The 24261-nt window shown below is 35.4% G+C and overlaps 1 protein-coding gene across 4 annotated transcripts; it reads left to right on the forward strand.

Annotated features, from left to right (window-relative positions):
* The first annotated feature begins 1616 nt into the window (after positions 1–1616).
* Positions 1617–24169, forward strand: LOC123539057 (galectin-9-like). Of its 4 annotated transcripts, none has more exons than XM_045323540.2 (10): positions 1617–1771; positions 7819–7907; positions 8852–8939; positions 11639–11758; positions 12382–12504; positions 13203–13307; positions 13559–13633; positions 13986–14071; positions 17089–17302; positions 23550–24169. In XM_045323540.2, exons 1-10 carry the CDS (start codon positions 1748–1750, stop codon positions 23667–23669), a joined length of 1044 nt encoding a protein of 347 aa, XP_045179475.2. In that variant the 5' UTR covers positions 1617–1747; the 3' UTR covers positions 23670–24169. The 4 variants fall into 4 exon arrangements, with proteins under 4 accessions (XP_045179475.2, XP_045179483.2, XP_045179468.2 ...); XM_045323548.2 differs by lacking the exon at positions 23550–24169 and adding an exon at positions 20039–20212; XM_045323533.2 differs by lacking the exon at positions 17089–17302 and adding an exon at positions 20039–20255 and having other exon boundaries at positions 1618–1771.
* The last annotated feature ends 92 nt before the right edge of the window (positions 24170–24261 follow it).

Raw genomic sequence — 24261 nt, forward strand, 5'->3', positions numbered from 1 at the left:
TTGATTCGCTGCTCCAAAATGATAGTTTGATAAAAGATAACATTGGTTTTCTTTGACGGTTTCAGTACCACTAACTTACCTGTATAAAAAGTAGCATGTTTCAACTCGATAAAATCAATTTTCAAGGTTTTATTACATTTTCAAGATTTTAGTAGATTTTATTACATTTTCAAGATTTTATTACATTTTCAAGATTTAATACACTTTCAGTAACGCATGGCATTGCGTCTGCTTTCCTCCAAAATAGTTGTCGCGACATAACTTTTAACTAGAGTGTTCTCTCAGCTGGATCTTATTTTGTCCTGTTTTATCATTTTTCACCCTGATTTGCATTCAAAGCACATTATAAACACTGGGCCATAACTCCACTGAAAATCACTGAACATGTACATGACGACAATATGCACAATGAGGCTTGAAAGTGACTACACCTGTAAAGTTTGGCAAAACATGGCAAATAATATAACAGAAGTGACTAAAACATCATAAAATTTGATTAATCAAGGGCCATAACTCCGCTGAAAATCATCGAAATGGAAACGATATGAGCCGTGCCATGAGAAAACCAACATAGTGGGTATGCGATCAGCATGGATCCAGACCAGCCTGCGCATCCGCGCAGTCTTGTCAGGCTCCATGCCGTTCGCTTTTAAAGCCTATTGGAATTGGAGAAACTATTAGCGAACAGCATGGATCCTGACCAGACTGCGCGGATGCGCAGGCTGATCTGGATCCATGCTGGTCGCATACCCACTATTTTGGTTTTCCCATGGCACGGTTCATTTCACAATAAGGCTCGGCAACTATCACTCTTACGAAGTTTTATGTAAATCCGTCCAGTAGTGTAGGAGGACAAAATTTGTGACAGACAGACAGACTGACAAACTGACAGACAGAAGACAGACGAACACACACTACATGTGGGTGACATAAGTAAAAGTAAAATGTATCTTATATAAGCTGAGCAAAATCGCATTAAAATCACACTGCTCTGCCCTGATCTCATAACTCATAGTAATCACAAACTAATCTTCTCTCTCTCATTTTGTAACTGAAATGTCAAACATACATCCACTATTAAATGCCTGAAGGAGACCTTGGGCTCAAATTTCGGCAAACTGCAGTATCACCCACGGGCACATTTTCACTTCCAGTTAGACTTAACATCGATTTCAATAGTATTTCAGTTATGTTACTGTAGTCAGTTAAACTAGTGTTCTTGGATTCTATAACGGTACTGATTTGTTCTCCGCAAGTAAAAGACATCTTCTATGCCTCAGTACTGATTTGTTCTCCGCAAGTAAGATACAACTCCTTTGCCTGACGCAGAGTTGGAGAACGAACCGTATTCTATCAAATTGTCACGGAGAACACACGCCATGCCGCTCTCAATTCATTTACTAATGAGCTTTTAATGAGTCTGTAACAATACGAAGGCCTCATTGTCGAAAACAATGTCTTAATCACATGCTATTTTCACTTTTTATTAACTATTACATGTACTTTCATTGTGTAAAAGTACACACACAAAAAACTTAACCTAATTTTAGAGGCATGATGTTTCATGACTGTAATTATTTGTTGGTATAACGATATAACAAATTGAACAAGTTTAAAGTAGAGAGATCGGGGAGCGGATGATAACGCGGAAGATAAATGATAGTTAATCACATGACCCGGGACATCACGTGTTGGTTAGTAGCCATACTTAAATCAACCTTAATTTGCATTTTCAGAAAACGAAATCATGGCTAACACCATACACAATCCGGTAAGATATTTTATCTAATTATTTTCTATTTGTAACGATTTATAAACGTGTTTTGTACGCAGGTGCATGCTTGACACACTTAGTCAGCATATCTATTTTCTTTCCCTAAATATATATGCTTGTCATTTAATTGGATCTATATGAATTATATATCAAGATATCTTACTGTATATATAATAGGCATATCTACTAGAAACTGGATTTATCTACACACGTTATGTTAAACATATTTTAAACACCCTTCTGTTTGGCTATGCACATAATTTATAAGATTGTTTACTGTATTAGTATTGTTCTATTATACTATTGTGTCTAAAAACTGTGGATTTATGTAAACAGGCTTACATCTGTTTACGCTAATGTACGTGCATTACATGTTGTATCCTTCAAAATATCGTGGAATAGTATTTGCGGTCGTTTTGTTTTTCTATTTTTCTTTTTGAAATAAACACAAATAGGGCCTATGTGCATGCCTGGTACAATAGAAACTAGACGCAAAGTTTGCGTACTTAGAAACGACGAAAGGTTCTAGGATACCCTTGCAAATTATTTATTTACCAATTGTTGAATTTAGTAACACTTTTTCTACCCCCCCCCCCCCCCCCCACACACACACACCCCACCCCCTATTGGCAAGCTTACTGTCGCTGAGTGGCTGCTTTTTAATTTCTGACTTTTTGCAGCCACAGTTTGACCGTCACAATATAAAACAAACTGTATACGTCGGATTAGTTCGACTACCCCCCCCCCCCCCCCACCACCACCACCCGCCGTCCCTCCTCTTCTACCCACACTATTTTTGAAGGTCAGGTTGATATATACATGTACATTATCATGTACTCACAGTTTCAATTTTCTCCTTTGACCAAGGCATTTTTAACTCTACTTAAAGTCCATATTGTATACATGTATTTACATTATCAGTATCTTTTGAATGCAGTTATTAACCCTTACCCTACTTGTCCATCTTTTAAATTAGATAGTACCATTCACTGTTAAAAGGGGTACATACCAAAACGATACTGATTGAATGGCGAACAGTGCAGATCATGATCAGACTGCACACCCTGATCAGACTGCACATCCAGATCATGATCTACCCAGGTCGCAAATGTATAATCAGTCGTTTCTAGCATGATAAGGGTTAAACATATTTAGACGGACCTTTATACAGTAAAGATACAACCGAGAGAGGTAATCGTTGTCAAGTAGGGAGAGTACAAGTTCGATTTAAGTAGGGAGAGTATAAGTTCGATTCTCGAGTTATAGGCGAATGTTAACCTTTATATTGAGTCCGAATTCATTCATCCCACTAACAGTTTATACGAGGAAGTTGTATAAACTGGCGGAGAACAATTTAGTACTTATTCGGAATCCAGCCCTTTAAAACTAACCTCACTGAACCCCGGAACATAGCTGAATTACTAATGAAAGATTGCAGATAAACCCGTATCTGATATTAAACGGACAAAAAATAATGTGTATTTCCATCTAGACATGTGAAAAAATTATTGTTATCTGAAACCTACAGTGATATATTACAACTTCACACTTCCTGCCTGTCAGATAATGAGGTTCAAGACTACGCTTGTGTTGTAAAATTTCAGATGACTTCCGGGAGGTCAATGGTTTTAGCCTGTTGTTCGCTTGTTCTTGAAATGATACTTTGGGGGAGATATTCTTAAAACTAGAAAGTCGCCATGCAAATAAAAAATCTTCGCGGTATAAAGATGTTTATCCTACTTTTTTTCAACAAATCACATTCCACACGTTTTAGTGTTTATTCTATTTTTCCAGTCAATCAAATGCAACACGTTGTAGTATTTAGTCAATCATATACCGCACGTTTTAGTGATTATAATCACTTGCCACACGTTTTAGTGTGTATCCATTTTTTTCAGTCAATCACATGCCACACGGTTTAGTGTTTAGTCAATCATATGCCACACGTTTTAGTGTTTATCCTACTTTTTCAACCAGTCACATACCACACGTTTTAGTGATTATAATCACTTGCCACATGTTTTAGCGTTTATCTTACTTTTTCAACCAGTCACATACTACACGTTTTAGTGTTTATCTTACTTTTTCAACCAGTCACATACCACACGTTTTAATTTAGTGTTTATCCTACTTTTTCAGTCATTCACATACCACACGTTTTTAGTGTTTATCCTACTTTTTCAGTCGATCACATGCCACGCGTTTTAGTGTTTACCTTACTTTTCCCGTCAATAACATGCCGCACGTTTTAATGTTTATCTTACATTTTTCAGTCAATTACATGCCGCGCGTTTTAGTGTTTAGTAAATCATATGCCGCACGTTTTAGTGTTTATCTTACTTTTTCAGCCAGTTGCCTGTCACACGTTTTTGTGTTTATCCTACTTTTTCAGTCAGACTCATATGCCACGCGATTTAGTGTTTATCATCATAAATTTTTAAAGGGAAATGCAACGTTGTTCTTATGTAATTCCATTTGCTAGGACATTTTAAATCATTGAAAGAAGTGAAAGAATTTTCAAAATCGGATTATAAATGAGAAAGTTATGAACATTTAAATATTTGATCAAAATGACGGCCATTTTGTTTCCCTGGTAACAAAAAACAAAATGGCGGCTTTATTAAATTTCTAGATGCATATTTGAACTGTATTTACTTATTTCTGTAAAATAATTTCTCTAGTTTTTCCAGCTGTACTGAAAGAAATTACAATGTTTTACATATTACACTCAAGAAAGATAAGAAATTAATATATTTAAAATGTTATTTGCTAAATAAATAATTCGGCAGTGTGTAAATGGCGTCATAAACACTCTAAAATGTCTGCCTCCATGATCAGCCATTTTCTTAAATTTCAAACTGCCTTATCTTTTATAAAAGGAGTTGAGGATGGCTTTCTTATAGAATTAACTTATTATCAGGCTTTCCTTGCCCTTTAATTTCCCATAATTATTCTGGACAAAGAGCGTTACTTTAGAAACTGACCCTTTAAGAGATGCATAGAAACAGTAGGAAAGCACAAAGTTGCCACGGTCTCTTTATGCTTAAAATTTTACTTCATACCCTTGGTCCTACATACAGTATTCGTGTTGATTATTTATTTAGAGTACAGTAAAACCTGTTCTAAAGACCTCCTCTGAACAGTTACCACCTGGTTCCAGAGACTTCTGGCTCCAGAGAATACCTGGTCCCACAGACCACCTCTGAACAGTGGCCATCTGGCTCCAGAGACCACTGGTTTTGTTTACTTATGGAACTTATGTGTTACAGTGTGTTTTAACCTGTGAATAAAGATCACTTTTTGTCTGTACCGAAGATGGTGTCTTCGTAGACAGGTTTGACTGTATGTTGCATACACACACAGCTGAGATAAAAAAAAATAGCAAAAAGACATGTAGTAACTCCTTTACTTGATTTTGATATCCAGACGTCTTTCTATTGTAACTTTATAGATTTATGTTAAACTTTGGACTATTTTGTTTTAATGAAAAACGCTCGTGAAGTCTGTAAACTATGTGGGCGTTAAATTACGTAGTCTAGAATTAATGTTAAATGTAAAGAATTGGGCTAGCTGCTCATGAAATATAAACCTTATTTTGAAATATAACCTTAAATATTTACAGGTTTATTGTTATATTTTTACATGACAGAGGTGATTTATGTTTAAAAGCTTCCTTTAATATTCATTTTAAAAAGTGTTGCACCTCAATATGCTATCGGAGCATTACAAGTCACAAGGAAGTCGTTGTTGGAAAGCATAAACTTATCTGAAAACCACAGGAAAATATTTCCCCAAATTATATTGTTTGAGGTTAGAAACTGACTCTCATCATTAAACAGGCAAACATTTTGAATAAAGTCGGTTTCATATTCAAAATTCATGGGCATGGTAATTGCGGTAAAAAAGTCAGGTTTTTTTTTGTGTCATATGACTGGGGATTACCGAGTCGAAACAAATTCCTGTATCAATTTACCCATAATTTCGAAAGTGTGTAGGTTCAAGTTCGACATATTGCTTGTAAACATTTTCTTCCTTATAATTATTAAATAGAGTACCAAATTGGCAATTATGAACACGAAAACTTGCGTAAATGTAACAAGTCGGGATATTTCAAACATCGGGCCTGCTGTGTGTGGTGGCTGTTAAATTTCTGTTAGTTTCGTCAAGCTGTACAACATTTTGCTAGTTTTTTTTTTACTTGTTCCGTATAGCTTCCGCCAAAACCACGGAACGAGCAATGCAGCACGACATAACAGCAAACGACACTTATATAGGTGGGGGGTGGGGGCGCGGCGAGGCGAGACAAACTTACGACGAAAACTGCCAAAAAACCGTTGTGGTTTGGGCGACTGAATGTCAAGACGAAACTGACAGAAATCAGCCACCATACAGTGGCTATCATACACCTATCCTTTTTCTTCCTCGGGTCATCTTAAGAAATGAATGTTAACCTGATATCACTTTTTGAGGTTTAATTGATAAACGTCTTACAATATATAAATGTTTGGGTCGGGCCAGTAGCCTTGTATTCGGTTATATAAAAATTCTTTATCGTCGTAGCGAATTCATACGCCAGCGTATAAATAATAAATATATGTATGGTTGTTGCTTATTTATTATTATATTCTCAAAGAAATGTCTGTGTAAAATATGTGATTGTTTTTTTGTATGCACGCATAATAACTAATAGCTCCGGCGATGTACATAGTTGAATAAAACGGGAACCTTAGAAACCAAAAATTAATTTCATTCGCCCACGCAGGAAATAACTGTTATTATCGTAAATTTTATCTTTAAGATGTTTACAAAATGACAAAGGGATACCAAAAGATAAGTGTAATCAATATTTAGGCCATGCAAAAGATAAAAAAAAAAATTTTCTCAGATTATGTTATTATCTCGAGGCAGAAACTTTCTATAGTAAATAATACTTCACCAGCTTAAAAGCTAGCTAGAGCATAAAGTCTTATATATATATATATAAAAGCCTTGCTGATTGTAACATTATAGTTCAACAGCTGGATATCAATAGATTTGTACGAGTTTGAAAACGGTTGTGAAATCTACATTCAAAATTCAGGACATGCACGATCATGTTTAGCTGACGGATAACATACCTGATGATACAAGATAGCATCGTTGAAATGTTTTCGCCACGTTTTGAAGTGTCGCAACATTTAACCCCTTAGAAAACCGCGGACCAAGTACCATGTGTTCTCTTTTATTTTCAGAACATTCGACCAAAAAAAAAAATAATAATAACGGAAGAATTATTATTTATAAACATGTCCGCAAAAAAGTACTTTAATTATAAATGTCTATTTGTATTGACAATAAAGCAATTAACCTCAAAGGCTTAAACGACTCCAGCACTATAAAATTGCTCCTGCCATAAATCAATAGACAACTTTGTTAGAAGAATATTATTTGGTCCACAAACAAGGGGTATAGTTTTTTTGGCTCCCGTATCAAAGGTCAGATTAATTGTTCCAACCATGAAACTTATTTTTCATAATTATTGGCCTGGCTATACTTAAATCTTTTTCCATACTTTCGTTTTCGTATAGACCGCAAGATTGTCACGGGTTTTGAGAAGACTTTTAAATAAATGTAAATTGGGCTTCAACGCCAACTCATTAGATTACTTCTGGCACTCTATCAAAACGAAAAAAGGAAGAAAATAAAGCCCTATGTGGGCAGATGCTTCGACAGATTATGTACTACCGGGTTTCAAGTTTGAAACATTTCTTAACGGGTACAAATAAAAAAAAATATTTTGTTCTCTTAAAATCTGCCATGATACTTTATATGATAGACTTTTTTTAACATTTCACACAGTGTATTTAAAAAAAGTTTTAACAGAAATATGCAAACTATTTATAGACTTGCTATAATAAGGAAGCTAACTTTAAACTGCTACATCGTTTCTCTAACATAATGTTGTTCTTCTAGTCGGTCCTTTTTACCATGACAATGCACATAATGGTAATCAAGAGGATAATAACTGTGCATCCTTCCGTAACATTCATTTTTTTCCGTTTCAGGGTATTCCGTATGTAGGCCCCATACCGGGAGGAATATACGATGGCTTGCAGATCCATGTGTCCGGAACACCGGAACAACACCATAATGGGTACTATTTATCATATTTTTGTGTATTTTGAAAAATAACAGTGAAATATGGCTTAAATTCATTGTTAAGAATATCAAAATATATTTTTCACTGCTATACGCGGATAAAATTGGTAGAGTTTAGTTAAAAGACCAATCATTATAAAGATATGAAATACAAAAAAAAATGTTTGTTTTAAATGGGAGATCAACGTTTCTTTCACTTGTTAACTTCATATTGTTTTGTTTTTGTTTGTTTTTTTTGGTCTAATTATGGTAATGAATCTGACTCATTAGTGCAGTCTTAATTGTCGGTTTATCTTTGTCATGTATAAATTGAATTATTTTGAAAGAATGCGGATGCCTCTCCGTTTTCAATGGGATTTCAGTGATTTTTTTTCATACGAACAGGATGTAACACGTTAATGACAAACAAATACAAAATGTACTCATTTCATACTCATTTCGTTAAATAAACTTGCACATTTTTTAACTGTTCAAATTATTATGTTAATACATTCATCAAAGATATATATACGGCAGAGTTGCCCGTTTCTTTCCAAGGACTCTTCATCTTTTACCCCTTTGAAGGATTTTCACAAATGTTTGCCATAGTTTGCAAAACGTAATATTCAGTCATGTCGGTTTGTGGTCATAGTAATTTGGTGAGATAAGAGGTCTAATAGGTAATATTTCGTTCCCGCTTTGTATCCTTTTTTCTCTGAAGGAAACATTTATGTTAGTCCTAATAAAACGACGTGCAAAAATGCAATACTTTCAGTTATGTCGGTTTGAGGTCAGGGTCGTTCTTTGAAGTCAAAGGTCACGAAAGCATTATCCTTTCGATATCGTTTAAGCCCTTAATAGACTCGTGCTAATGTTTGTCCTAATAATTCGACATGCAGCAATAACTACACCCATCCTTTTCAAAAGAAATTTTTACTTAATTCTTTTATCATTTTTCAGGTTTCTGATATCCCTTCAAGCAGGTGGCAGTATAGATCCAAGAAGTGAATGTGCCTTCGTCTTCAATCCAAGATTCACCGACAACCAAGTAAGTACACAGCGAATTCGTCTTGTCCGTGTTCGTCTTGTCCGTGATCAGACACTAATTACATGACATTGCAATTACATTGTAAATTGATAAATGAAAACAATGACTGAACACATTTTACTGAACTGTCAAGTGAAACCGGAAATGAGCCGCGCCATGTGAAAACCAACATAGTGCGTTTGCGACCAGCATGGATCCAGACCAGCCTGCGCATCCGGTTTTCTCATGGTGCGGCTCAAATTGATTTTTCAGTTATATGCCATTTTAGCTCACCTGTCACAAAGTGACAAGGTGAGCTTTTGTGATCGCGCGGCGTCCGTCGTCCGTCCGTGCGTGCGTACGTCCGTCCGTAAACTTTCGCTTGTGACCACTCTAGAGGTCACATTTTTCATGGGATCTTTATGAAAGTTGGTCAGAATGTTCACCTTGACGATATCTAGGTCAAGATTGAAACTGGGTCATGTGCCTTCAAAAACTAGGTCAGTAGGTCTAAAAATAGAAAAATATTGTGACCTCTCTAGAGGCCATATATTTCATGAGATCTTCATGAAAATTAGTCAGAATGTTCATCTTGATGATATCTAGGTCAAGTTCGAAACTGGGTCACGTGCCGTCAAAAAACTAGATCAGTAGGTCTAAAAATAGAAAAACCTTGTGACCTCTCTAGAGGCCATAAATTTCACAAGATCTTCATGAAAATTGGTCAGAACGTTTACCTTGATGATATCTAGGTCAAGTTCGAAACTGGGTCACGTGCCTTTAAAAACTAGGTCAGTAGGTCAATTAATAGAAAAGCCTTGTGACCTCTCTAAAGGCCATATTTTTCATGGGATCTGTATGAAATTGGTCTGAATGTTCATCTTGATGATATCTAGGTCAAGTTCGAAACTGGGTCACGTGCGGTCAAAAACTAGGTCAGTAGGTCTAAAAATAGAAAAACCTTGTGACCTCTCTAGACGCCATATATTTCATGAGATCTTCATGAAAATTGGTCAGAATGTTCACATTGATGATATCAAGGTCAAGTCTGAAACTGGGTCACGTACCTTCAAAAACTAGGTCAGTAGGGCAAATAATAGAAAAACCTTGTGACCTCTCTAGAGGCCATATTTTTCATGGGATCTGTATGAAAGTTGGTCTGAATGTTCATCTTGATAATATCTAGGACAAGTTTGAAACTGGGTCACGTGCGTTCAAAAACTAGGCCAGTAGGTCTAAAAATAGAAAAACCTTGTGACCTCTCTAGAGGCCGTATATTTCATGAGATCTTCATGAAAATTGGTCAGAATGTTCATCTTGATGATATCTAGGTCAAGTCCGAAACTGGGTAACGTGCCTTTAAAAAGTAGGTCAGTAGGTCAAATAATGAAGAAACGTTGTGACCTCTCTAGAGGCCATATTTTTCATGGGATCTGTATGAAAATTGGTCTGAATATTTATCTTGATGATATATAGGTCAAGTTTGAAACTGGGTCAACTGCGATCAAAAACTAGGTCAGTAGGTCTTGAAATAGAAAAACCGTGTGACCTCTCTAGAGGCCATACACTTGAAGGGATCTTCATGAAAATTGGTCAGAATGTTCACCTTGATGATATCTAGGTCGAGTTCGAAACTGGGTCACGTGCAATAAAAAAAATGGGTCAGTAGGTCAAATAATAAAAAAACCTTGTGACCTCTCTAGAGGCCATACTTTTCAATGGATCTTATGAAAGTTGGTCTGAATGTTCATCTTGAAAATATCTAGGTCAAGTTTGAAACTGGGTCAACTGCGGTCAAAAACTAGGTCAGTAGGTCTAAAATTAGAGAAAAATCTTTTGACCTCTCTAGAGGCCATTTTTTTCAATGAACCTTCATGAAAATTGATCTGAATGTTCACCTTGATGATATCTAGGTCAAGTTCGAAACTGGGTCACGTGCAGTCAAAAACTAGGCCAGTAGGTCTAAAAATAGAAAATCCTTGTGACCTCTCTAGAGGCCATATTTTTCATGAGATCATCATGAAAATTAGTGAGAATGTTCACCTTGATGATATCTAGGTAAAGTTCAAAACAGGGTCACGTACCTTCGAAAACTAGGTCAGTAGGTCAAATAATAGAAAAACCTTGTGACCTCTCTAGAGACCATATTTTTCAATGGATCTTCATTGGTCAGAATTTTTATCTTAATAATATCCTGGTCAAGTTCAAAACTGGGTCACATGAGCTCAAACACCAGGTCACTATGTCAAATAAATAGAAAAAACGACGTCATACTCAAAACTGGGTCATCTGGGAAGAGGTGAGCGATTCAGGACCATCATGGTCCCCTTGATTTCTGTTTGGGGCAATTCAAGCTAGTAGCATCCATTTCTTGAATCATCTGGTTGGCCGGTCTGGTAGGGCTGGAAATAAGCACATTACTACAGATAGGATGGGCAATAGTATAATTACTCCAGTTATCGCAGACCGAACAGGGTTTTTCTGGTAAAATAAAACGCCTACGGTCAGTTATCCTCAAATTTTGATTCAAGTGAACAAGTTGTATCCGCTCAAATATAAGTAAGGGTAGGTGGTGTGAAATAGACTAATTTGTTTAAATACCGTTAACAGCAGCATTTAATGGAACAAAAACAACATTGTATGTATACTGCAACGTAACTTATGTTATATGAGTAATTTACGTTGCAAAGAAATGACGTAACCTTTTGTTTGTGTTCCAGGTGGTTAGGAACAGCCTCCAAGGTGGGTCGTGGGGAGCCGAGGAACGACACGGAGGATTTCCGTTTCACAAAGGGCACCATTGTGACGTCACAATCCACGTCAAGCCCCATCATTATTCGGTAAGCCATATTTTTCACGTTTTATGCGAGAGCCAGCTCTGAAAGCATTTAGCTCCGATATACGCCGCCAGTCCATGTAAATTAAAGGATGTTTCTTGTTACTCTAACCAAATAAATGAAAAACTGCTAAGTATCTATTTGAAATTCGCCGAATTATGCTCAACACGTGCGCTAATACTGAATCATATTTGAAAAATGAGGCTGCAGTACAGAACACAGATTGTTATTATTGTTGAGTGAGGAATGTTGCACATTTCATTACCTCTCACGAACAGACTCAATCAAACCGAGTCTGCTGTTAATTTGCTTGACTGCGTTCTATGCTTCCAAAGGATCTTTTCACAGATTTTATTAATCGTACTGTTGACTTTACAAAAACAGCTGATTCCAGTCTTTAGTTGTCATGAGCATGACTTTAATAATTGCACTACTTACTGTGAAAAGTCTACTCCCTTGCTACGTCTCACATGAGTTTTGTTACTTATATATATTTGGATGAAAACAAAAGCTATACTGTAGAATTAAGGAAACATATTATATGTTCTCTGTACAAAACATATAGCAATTATGAAGGCAGTATGCAAGATTGTGTTTATATATTTTTTTGTTTGTTTATTATTAAGGTGTCTGTTAACGGACGTCATTTCTGCGACTACAACCACCGTATCCAGAAACATCGTGTGACCCATATAACTGTGGAGCAAGGGATCCGCTGTAACTCCATTCGCTTTGAGAGTCATGGAGGAGTAAGTTGTTCTAAGATAGAATCTTTATAAATGAAGCCTATGACTTTCTTGTTTATCTCGCTACAGCACGTGGTTGCTTACTGAAGTCACCATTTCTGCATATCTGATCTATTTATTGACACAACTACTTATTTTATTCACTCATAACAATTCCTCCAAGAGAGCGAACACCTTTTTACAAAGACAGATTCTTTCTTTCCCATTAAAGCATTTTTTTTAAAAAAAATTAATCCGCCAAAATAACAACCTCTTCACAGCCAGCACGTTATTTTTTTTGATGGCGGTGTTCGCTCTAAAGAGCTTTTACTGTACTTCATAATGTCGTAAAGGATCTGAAAGACTCTGGCTCACAGGTTTCTTGTACTCCATCTTGAATGAACATTACATAACATTTATTATTGTTTATATGTCTTACTTTTTGCTTTACTGTTTTGTTGTATATTTTGAGGATGTGGATTCTTATGGTATAGGAAGTTCCCTCCATTCATTTTCCATATGATATTCGGATGTGGTTTCAGAAATTGCTCGAGTATTACGGTATAAAGGCGACATTTCGAAATATTGCCCCGGCCTACCGGCCTTACTAACACTTCTTTAGTTGTCTTTGCGTTTCCTCGGAATACTGTTGCCGAAACATACAAACAAAAAATAACTGCATATTGTCTGTTGAATGATACAGAATGAATCTGCCGTTTCAGGGAAGGCATGGACGTCATGGCGGCGGAATAGGTGCGGCAATTGGTCAGTTTGCCGGGGCAATGTTTAATGAATTCAACAAACCGCATCAGCCACACAAGCAGCCCGTACGTGAAGTATTGAAGAAAGCAACTCCCAACCCCATTCCCTCTAAATATCCTAATCTCAAATTTCTTAAATTTTAATAATAAAACAGTTTAAATGATTGAATGAATCGTCAGAGAATAGTAACTGTGGTGTGTAGGTATCAAGTGGCATAGAGAAATATGACTTGTGTAAGCCGTTGCTTACTTCAATATTTCATATAAGAATATAGTTAGCTGCAAACCCTCAGTTATGACTATGAATCTATTTTCAGTACCCAGGAGGAGGTTATCCACCCGCTGGAGCGGCCAGTTATCCGTCCTCTGGTGGAGCCCCGATATACAACCCGGTAAGCTGGTTAATTTTAGTTAATTTTTGGTCGATTGTCAACAACAAAATAGACCACCACTTTCTGCCCTTCTCTTTGTTGGTCTTAATTCAAGCTGTACTGTTAAAAGCCGTCTTAGTTTGCCGATTCTCAAAACTGGACTATATCCATATATTGCGAATTAATATGCCGTAGGTGTTCCATACATATATACTGTAGCAGCTATTTAGTGTTTCTTGATATTGCCAGTGATCGATCAATACAGAAATCTAAATATCTGATAATGCCATAATAAAGGTCTTATGAATATTAGAATCATGAATTGATTAAGACATTATAGGTATACTGTACGTGAATTTTGTATATTTTGCAGCCAGTACCTTTTGTGCAAGGCTTGGGCGGATTATACCCAAACAAGATGATTTTCATCAGCGGAATTCCACACCCGAACGCAAGCAGGTAGTGTACTTTCAGTTGCAAAAAAGTAAAGAAAATTAATATATGCTGAGTAGACTACGCGTAATTAGCTAGACTATTCGTAAAATAGGTAGAGCTATTGGATTTACGGGAATGGATTGAAACTTCACACACTTATATACTGGTAAACAAGAAATATCTTTAAAAATGATGGTCGGCGAATTGTAATAAGGAAAGAAGTTTATGAATTTTTCATCTAACATTCATCTTTCATCTAACATTTTTCAAATTGCAAAACTAAACACCGCACTTTAACAATTTAAATGGTTCTCTTTTAATCTTTCGCAAAGGTTTCGTAGGGTTGCAATTTTGTTTCGTTTATCCTTAGACGAATAATTACAGCAGTAGTTTGATGAAGATTCATGAAGCGGTTCATGAGAAGAGGTCATTAAACGTGTTTATATTTTTAGCTAAATTGGTCCCTATCCCCATTTGTAACAAAATAGCAGGTGACCTTACGATATTGTTACACATCGAGTTTGATAAAAATCCATTACATTTTAGTGGTTAATGCGAAGAAAGGCATATCTACTTTTAGCTATAGTGGTCCCTAACAGGGCCCAAGTTCCTATATAAATAAATTTGGAAGAGGACCTTATAATGATGCCCCAGACCAAGTATGACAAAGATCCACCAAGCTGTTCATGAGACGCTGTATAAAGACATATCTAGTTTTAGCTCTAGCAGCCCCTAAAAGGGGTCAAATGTCCCAGCTGAAGAAAGTTGAAAAAAAACAATTAAAGGATTTTTTTATTTATTATTTTTATTTATTTCGAAAATAGGCCAACTGATCCAGCTTTAACAAATGCATATCCGCTATTCATGAATCTTTGGACAATGACGTCACACCTATAAAAATAGTGAAGGACAAGTAAAATATACAGTTGTAATTATTTCAACATTTCTATTTCATAAGCAAAGTTTGACCGTAGTCATATCACATGGATAAAGTGTTTGAGATTCAGTCATTATATAGCATATATATAATGAAACAGATTTCAACTGAGTTCAATATTTGCATACCATACTAAAGAAAAATATTCATATATAATAAATCAGTTAAACAACTTATAACAAATATATCAAAGCAAACAAGTACTCATTTTAATATGCAATCTGAATAAGTCACAAAAGCAAGAAACCTTTTCATATACAGACGACAATTGTTACACGGAAAATCTTTTAAAAGCTCTTCTCTACATAAAAGACTCTTATCACACCCTTATTCATGTGATACGCAGACCGTATTCAGCTCTTTCTTTAATTTGATATGTTTGTTTTTGAACAGGTTTTTATCATATTTATTAAACTTACTTATCATTTTGAGATATATCAATATTCTTGCTAAATATACTGAGCCAAAGTTAGCTTTAAAACTGTGAACAGCGTCGTTTAGGATAAACGCTTTGTCTACATTTCACTCAGCGTAGCACAATCAACAGAGTGAAAGAAATTGACACTCTCGTCCAATCAGGCAGAGTGTTGCATAAATCTTCCATTTTGATAAATCATCTCTAATGCGTTATCAAGCAGTTTGATTTGCAAACTGAAGTCACGTGGCATAGGTAACGAAAACGAATTTAGACGGCGTTCGCCGAAAAAAAGCTGACATACGCTGCACAGGTTGAATAACTTGTTTTGCTGTTTTACAAAATCATGCCCCTTTTTCGACTTGCATTTTTCCATTGACAAGGGTGTTGAATAGTGGAGCGTTGCTGTCCTCCGACTGCGCTTGTTTTTATATAATTTACGATCTTTAAATTCTTATTTGAAATATACTCAAACAAGATCATTTAAATCACCCGAACGCAAGTAGTTAAGGCACTTTTAGTTGCAAAAATATGAAGTAAAATTAGTATGTGCTGAATTTTTCATGTGATTTTTAAAAAAAATATTTTGCGGGGGTGGGGGTGGGGACTGAACTTTGGACTGGTTTGTTGAAAAATAAATTATTCTATATAGCTTATCTACCTCAGTTTCAGTTTATATACATGTAGATAAAGTCTAATCAGTTTAATCACTTTGTAACACATTGACAGTGACCCTTAACATGCTTAAACCCCCTAATGATGAGGATTCTTTCTCGTTTATCATAGGTCTACTTACAATGTACTTAAGTTGAACCACTTGAACAAAGGTCACATAAAATGTGGTACTAGTATATCAGTGAAATTTTCAAGAGATAAATGTCACATAAAACATGGTTCACGTCTTGTAAAGCATACGTCTATCTTAATTACTTTGAAATGGCGCTTTGATTAAAAGACCAAAGGCAAAGGTTAAAATTAAATGGTTCAGTACGCCTTCTTCGCCGTAGGACTTCTGATGATATTTCAATGTAAACTTCAAGTACAAATCTGACAGAAATCATTGATAATACGTCTTATATACCCTAGATCTAATTTATCTTCATACGGTAATTCAGTAACGATATCAAGGACGGATTTCATACAAATCAACGAACAATACGTTTTTTATACCATAGGTCTATCTTGACAACTTTCATACTGTATTTAAATGAATATCACAAAATTTAAGATAGATGTCACATATACCATGGCTCAGTTATATACTTTAGGTCTATCTAGACTATTTTCATACGATATTTCAATGAATATCTGAAGAATAGCTGTCACAGAACTCATCCCTCAACTCCTTCCGTATACCAAAGTTCTATTTTGATTACTTTCATATGATATTTCAATGAATATCTCAAGATAAATGATATTTCAATGAATATCTCAAGATAAATGATATTTCAATGAATATCTCAAGATAAATGATACATAAACCATGGCTGATTAAGAATCATACACCATGTCTTTCGCCATTACACTCATACCGTAAACGGGATTTAAGTACCTTCTTCTATATTTTGTTGTACATGTTTATTTATTAATTTATGTCAGTGGTATGCAGGAATATTAAAATCATGTTACTGTAGATTGTGGCATGACTTGAGGAATACACAAATTATTTAGTTTATTTAATTTTTCAAGGGTTACAATTAATCTGCAGTGTGGACATGAAATCGTCGCTTTTCACTTTGATGTCCGTTTCTCATTCGGAAATGACAGAAACGTTATTGTTCGAAACACAAAACAGACGAACGGTTGGGGACCAGAAGAAAGGTTTCTACCCGGTGGTTACTTCCCCTTTCAGCAAAACATGTATTTTGAAGTGATCATTCTGGCTGAGCCGCACTGTTTTAAGGTAGAAGAACACGAGTGCCATTTGCATGGAATTTTCGTGTTGTGTAGTCAGATAAACTAGAATAATGTACTAACATATATTTTGCTTGTTTTTAGATACTGAGATATACCAACTAACACATGTTTTGGAAACTAAACAGATTTTATACAGCTTCTTATTTACTTGACTTACTATATCCCGTATAGGAGAACAGTTATGTCCATACATGTATCTTAAACATGTATTGTATGATGATGTAGGGAACGCCCATGTCCAAATTCATGGACCTGACACATGTGATATTCACTGAGGCCGAGGTGAATGTCACCTTTGTCAGGTCTGTAGATTTGGATATTCACCAATATCATACAGTAAGATTTTTGTTATGAACTACTGACAGTTAACAGTTAAGAAGTAAAAACTTCCGCAGAAATCAACCCGCTTACAATAACAGCTTATCTAGATTTTTGAATATATGAGCCGCGCCATTAGAAAACCAACATTGTGGGTTTGCGACCAGTATGGATCCAGACCAGCCTGCGCATCCGCGCAGTCTGGTCAGGATCCATGCTGTTCGCTAACAGTTTCTCTAATTCCAATAGGCTTTAAAAGCGAACAGCATGGATCCTGACCAGACTGCGCGGATGCGCACGCTGGTCTGGATCCATGCTGGTCGCAAACCCACAATGTTGGTTTTCTCATGGCACGGCTCATATAATGAACAGAATATGACTGTTTGTCACTGTCACTTTTTTCGGACCTCTTACCAAACAATTTCGAAATATGCAGGATTTAACAGTCATAAAAGATTTCACGTTACTTTTTAAAAACATTATCTTACAATAATTCGGTATTGTGCTTGATTTCTTTATTATCTATCAAGGGACCGAACATTAAAAGTAAAATGTACGCCTCTATTTATGTCCAGTCTGTGTACTATTTTTTGTACTATTTATATTTAAAATTTTGTGTGAAAAAATTAAAGAAAGTAATTATTATGGTGCAAGTTTCCCCATTCAGTTGTTAATGCATTGTAATGTAATTGTAATCTCTTCCTTTTTTTCACTGTTACCATACTAATACATCCTATTTTATCTTGATAATATTTTTGTTTAATCTTTAAATCTTACTTGTGGTGGTTTCGATGGACATCTGGTCTGCTATCAGATTTGTTATAGCATTTCTGTTGCACGTTTTGATATTTATACTAATTAGTTTATTTTTAGCTCACCTGAGCACGAAGGTCCGTCGTCCGTCCGTCGTCCGTGGTCAACAATTTGACTGATAACACTCTAGAGGTCACATTTTTGGCGCAGTCTTAATGAAACTTAGTCAGAATGTTACCCTCGATAAAATCTTGGATAAGTTTGATATTGGGTCATCTGGAGTCAAAAACTAGGTCACCAGTTCAAATCAAAGGAAAAGCTTGTTAACACTCTAGAGGTCACAATTTTGGCCCAATCTTAATGAAACTTGGTCAGAATGTTACCCTCGATAAAATCTTGGATAAGTTTGATATTGGGTCATCTGGGGTCAAAAACTAGGTCACCGGGTCAAATCAAAGGAAAAGCTTGTTAACATTCTAGAGGTCACAATTTTGGTCCAATCTTTATGAAACTTAATCAGAATGTTACCCTCAATAAAGTCTTGAACGAGTTTGGTATTGGGTCATCTGGAGTCAAAAACTAGGTCAAATCAAAGGAAAAGCTTGTTAACACTGTAGAGGCCGCATTTATGATATATTTTCATGAAACTTGGTCAGAATGTTAATATTGATGTTCTTAAGGTCCAGTTCGAATCTGGGTCACCCGGTCAAATCAAAAGAAAAAGTTAGTTAACACTGTAGAGGCCACATTTATGACTGTATCTTAATGAAACTTGGTCAGAATGTTAATCTTGATGATCTTTAGGTCAAGTTAAAATCTGGGTCAGCTGAGGTCAAAAACTAGGTCACTAGGTCAAATCAAAGGAAAAGCTTGTTAACACTCTAGAGGCCACATTTATGACTGTATCTTCATGAAACTTATTCAGAATGTTAAACTTGATGATCTTTAGGTCAAGTTCGAATCTGGGTCATGTTGGGTCAAAAACTAGGTCACGGGGTCAAATCAAAGGAAAAGCTTGTTAACACTCTAGAGGCCACATTTATGACTTATCTTCATGAAACTAAGTCAGAATGTTAAACTTTATGATCTTTAGGTCAAGTTTGAATCTGGGTCATGTTTGGTCAAAAACTAGGTCACGGGGTCAAATCAAAGGAAAAGCTAGTTAACACTTTAGAGGCAACATTTATGACCATATCTTAATGAAACTTGGTCAGAATGTTAATCTTGATGATCTTTAGTTCAATAGGTCAGGTGAGCGATACAGGGCCTTCATGGCCCTCTTGTTTAGTTTCAGCACCTTTTAGCTTAGCACGTTTTAGTTTCAGCACCTTTGAGCTTAGCACGTTTTAGTTTCAGCACCTTTGTGCACGTTTGACTTTAAGCATCGCCATTTTAACATTTTACATAGATTTGAAAAGTTTATTTCAGTGTAAGATCAAAATATCTTTCGTCGAGGGTGATACATTATTTTCACGTGCGGTGTTCAAGAGTGAAAGATCATTTGGTCTTACATGCAAAACAAGCATTAAAACTATGGGCGACCATAATGCTTTAGTATATTATATGGCTGCATGAAGGTTTGCACAGCAACCCAGGAATGGGAACCCAAGCCACGAACGTTCATGAATGAAAGCATGAGCTATATTTACAGGTTCACCGTTTACATGCAGCATGGTAGCCACCACGAGCCCCAGCATATCGGGATGTGTTTCGATGCTAGATTTATGTATGGCAATGACCGCAATATCGTTGTTAGGAACCACAAGCAGGGCAACTGGGGCCAGGAGGAGAGACACTGCCCGTATTTTCCTTTCACGCCGAGTGCAAACTTTGAAATGATAATTTTGGTTGAGCCGCATTGCTATAAGGTAGTCAATTTCCGGAAATTTACCCGTAATGACACTCGGCAATCTCCGTTCGTTTCCGTATTCTCCGTATGTAATTTTGTTCATATTTGAGCCGCATCATGAGAAAACCAACATAGTGGCTTTGCGACTAGCATGGATCCAGACCAGCCTGCACATCCGCGCAGTCTGGTCAGGATCCATGCAGTTCGCTAACAGTTTCTCTAATTGCAATAGGCTTTCAAAGCGAACAGCATGGATCCTGACCAGACTGCGCGGATGCTATGTTGGTTTTTTCATGGCTCATTTATAGTCGCTGTCGGTAACTCATATTGGCGACTCCCCCAGAAGACTGTTAGCAATGTTAGTCGGAGGATATTCGAAGATACATCCCAAAAGCTTCCCTTGTCCCAATTTCACAAAAAAACAACAACAAATAATTGCTTTGCTAAGTCTTCTGTTTCAAATACTTGTTTTTTCCTTTATGTTTCTTCAGTGTTGACTTTTTCATCTGTATCAGAACCTTGTATGACTATTTCATATATCAAAACACAACAATTTTGAATTGTACAGAAAACGAAGTATAGAAATAAGAAATATACTTAAGCAAATACTTAAGTTTGTTATATCATACTTAATAAGTTTTGCAGACAAATACTACTGACCATAATATACTTTAGCACTTTAGCTATAAAATACATTGTTATAGAAAAAATCAACAGTATATAACAATAACATAAGCTATAGCACGATTTTAAATAGTAATTACTTAAGTTTTTTTCGTGAAATTGGAGCGTGCCAGGTGTAAAGCACTCGTACATGGTACTCTTATCCAATGTTGGAATTTTAGTTGGATGAGGTGGAACTCGAACTCACGACCCCTGGTTTTGCAGTCAGACAGTGTTACCACTGGACCACAGCGTCCAATCTTCTGCTGTGTCCGAAGAATACCGAAATTACACACGGAGTGACACGTGATCGCACGGATATCGTCGAATGTCATTACGGGTCCAGCAACTTAACATTCAGAATTAAGGATTTGCTTAAACGATATTTACAGAAGATTAAGTGCACAGATAAACTAGAAAAAAATGTCGCTAACTTCTAAAGAAATTAAATAAAACCGCAGCGATTAGTTTCATATAACCAAATAGTTTTGTTTTCAGAATATCGTATTTTAGAAATTTGAAATTTATCAAAGTTGCTTGAACATTATTCAACTAATCTTCATACCAGTCCCTAACGTTAACTATTATAGTTCTACTCATAACTTACTAAAATGCATATAGTTCATTATATTTTGAACATAGATTCACATGTTCTAATTCTAACTCACTTAAGGAGGTAGGTTACCTTCATATTTGTATGTGCGCATGTCCAACCGGAAGCTAACGTGACGATTTACGACGACGTTTACGACAAATTAAATGTGTTTGTATATTCATTCTCCTGAAAACAAATCATGAACCTGCCTCCGATCTGTTACTTTATGGTTTAATAATGCAGAAATAATGAATCAATCGCCGCAGAAACGCTTCAAAACAATGTTGCCTTAAAATGACGTCATTGACGTCATGACGTTACGTGTCAGTTACCGCGCAAAATTAATAGCTTTTATCTTGAAAGTAGTATTTCTGTACATTTTCTTTATTTTAACTATCTTCAAATAACAAACATTTGCTGAAATATTTGTTATGAATCTTTTGCTCTGAATAATCATCAATATTTTGCTTCTTTTATGTAGTTATATTGAAACGTTATGCGGATTGTAAGAAAATGGATGATGGTAACCAATGTTATTTGGAATATAGTTGGATGAAAGGTTACTTGTAACGGCCATTTTCAAATAAAAAATCTAGCAGTTTGATTTGTATTACCTATTTTTCAGGTTCCATTGATAATTTGTTACTTATATACTAAAAATAAGATCTAAAACTGTTCAATTTTCAGTAGAAAAATGTGATTCCTTAAATTTAATTGATGTTACCATGGAAACGAAGCCCGTGACCTATGTATCTAAATGTAAAATTCAAAAGCGTTGACACTGGTCTATTTAAGAAACACAACTTCGGCTTTTTATTTTCATTTCAACAATATCCATAAGAATAATATCAGCATGCTGAACGATTTTTCCATGAAAAAATGCCAGGCGAGGGGTACTGCCGTATGTATTCTAAGCTGTAAAATTTGTTTGAATAAATGCAAATAACAAGAAAATATAACTTACGTTAGAAATAATATGTTTTAAAGCTACAGTAACTAGAAAGATAATCTTATTCAATATTTTTTTATAAGAAATTACGACAAAAAGTAAGATATAAGCTATTTTAAACATCTATGTTGCCATGGTTACTGTAAACTTTAAGAAAACTAGGGTACCATGTAAAGTGCATGGTATGTTGCTTCTAATATTTCCCAAATATTCCATGTTAGTCATTAACAGAATGCCACTTAGGCGGTCGAAAACCCCTATTTTTATACATAGTTGTTTAAAAATGAGAGAAAATGCGTTACCATGGAAACACGAGCCCCGCGACATATGCATTTAAAGCTTATATTAGAAAGCTAACGTGCATACTAGGAAAATTAATATTTATGCAGACTTCTACGAATATCAATGAAACTAAAATACGCTGAAAAGTGTTAAATATCCGTATTTTCCTTCTTTTTTTTAATATGAAATATCTTTAGAGGGTCATGTTCTTCAAACCTAGATAAAAATTGAACTTGAAGGGACAGAGACAAACGAAATTGAGATTGTAGCAGTTAAAACATCATATTACACGAAATACAAAAACATGTTGCGGTTAAACTAACTTGAATTTACCCTTGTAACAAGGTAACCTACCTCCTTAATTTCTTTTTAATAACAAATGGTTGTTAACTTGATATGGTTGTTGTTTTCCTTGCTGAGTTGATGTCATTATCATTGTTGGTACTGTTGTTTTTGCTTTTGGTGTTTAATATATTTTTATAACAAAATCACTTGTATATTTTTGTGAATCGTTGATTTTTCATGATCGTTTTATGACAAATGATCTGTTTCAAAAATATACCCTCAGATTGAAATGTCGACATTGTTACATACCTTGAGAGATGGCGCAAATTAATGCAGGATAATGAAAAATAGGCTTTTATTTTTGTCCACAGTTTCTTAGAATAATATTTGACTTTGTTTATTGAGTTTAAAAAGGGAGATATAAAGTAATTCTTTTAATATACAAATAATTGCAACTATCAAAAAAAAAATAAATAACACTTTAATTTTACATATATTTAAAACCAATATTTTATCATTAACTGTGTTTTCGATTACAGGTAGCTGTGAACAACCAGCATTTACTTGAGTTCAACCACAGGATTCAACCACTTAACCGCGTTGACACACTCCGCATTGACGGCGACCTGAGGCTCACCCAGGTCAGGTTCCAGGGATGAGAGACAGACACAGATGTCACGCGTGTGACTTTTAACGGAACACCGTTCTTTATGTAAATTTATAGTGGAGAAAGACTATTGATAAATATTCTGTTTTCTCATTTTAATATGTATAAAAGTATATACTTAGTGACAGACTATTTCATTATTTTGCTGAACAGGTAAAGACATTATAAAACAATATAACGTTTTTGTCAGCGTTCATAGTCTTATATGATACATAAAAAAACTACAGCCTTTAGCCTACATGAAAAAATCAGTTTAGATATGGTGTTACAATTAAGAACTTTTCATACGCAGTAGCATTTACTAGATGCCTTTCATTGCCAAATAGTATCGCATTGTGTATATATATGTAGCATTTCTTAAAGGTTATATCAACGTTGCCCTTCATTAATTGATGGATGATTATAACTGTCTGACATAATTGTTCAATAATATATACGTTTTTGGTATTCTAATAATAACAATTTGTGTGCAATAAATCAAGTTTCATAGAATTGTTGTTTGTTAATTGTCAGATTTTATGGTTTTCTTATTACATTGCCAATGACACGAAGTTTTGCGATTAATGTTTCAATTGGTGTTATAT

The sequence above is a fragment of the Mercenaria mercenaria genome, chromosome 1 (assembly GCF_021730395.1).
Source record: "Mercenaria mercenaria strain notata chromosome 1, MADL_Memer_1, whole genome shotgun sequence".
Taxonomy (NCBI): domain Eukaryota; kingdom Metazoa; phylum Mollusca; class Bivalvia; order Venerida; family Veneridae; genus Mercenaria; species Mercenaria mercenaria.

Coding starts and splice junctions, on each gene's coding strand:
- LOC123539057 (XM_045323533.2), top strand. CDS start 1,748: ATGGCTAACACCATACACAATCCG. Junction 8,940..11,638: donor CAAGATTCACCGACAACCAA/GTAAGTACACAG, acceptor TTTGTGTTCCAG/GTGGTTAGGAACAGCCTCCA. Junction 14,072..20,038: donor CCACACCCGAACGCAAGCAG/GTAGTGTACTTT, acceptor CTATATTTACAG/GTTCACCGTTTACATGCAGC.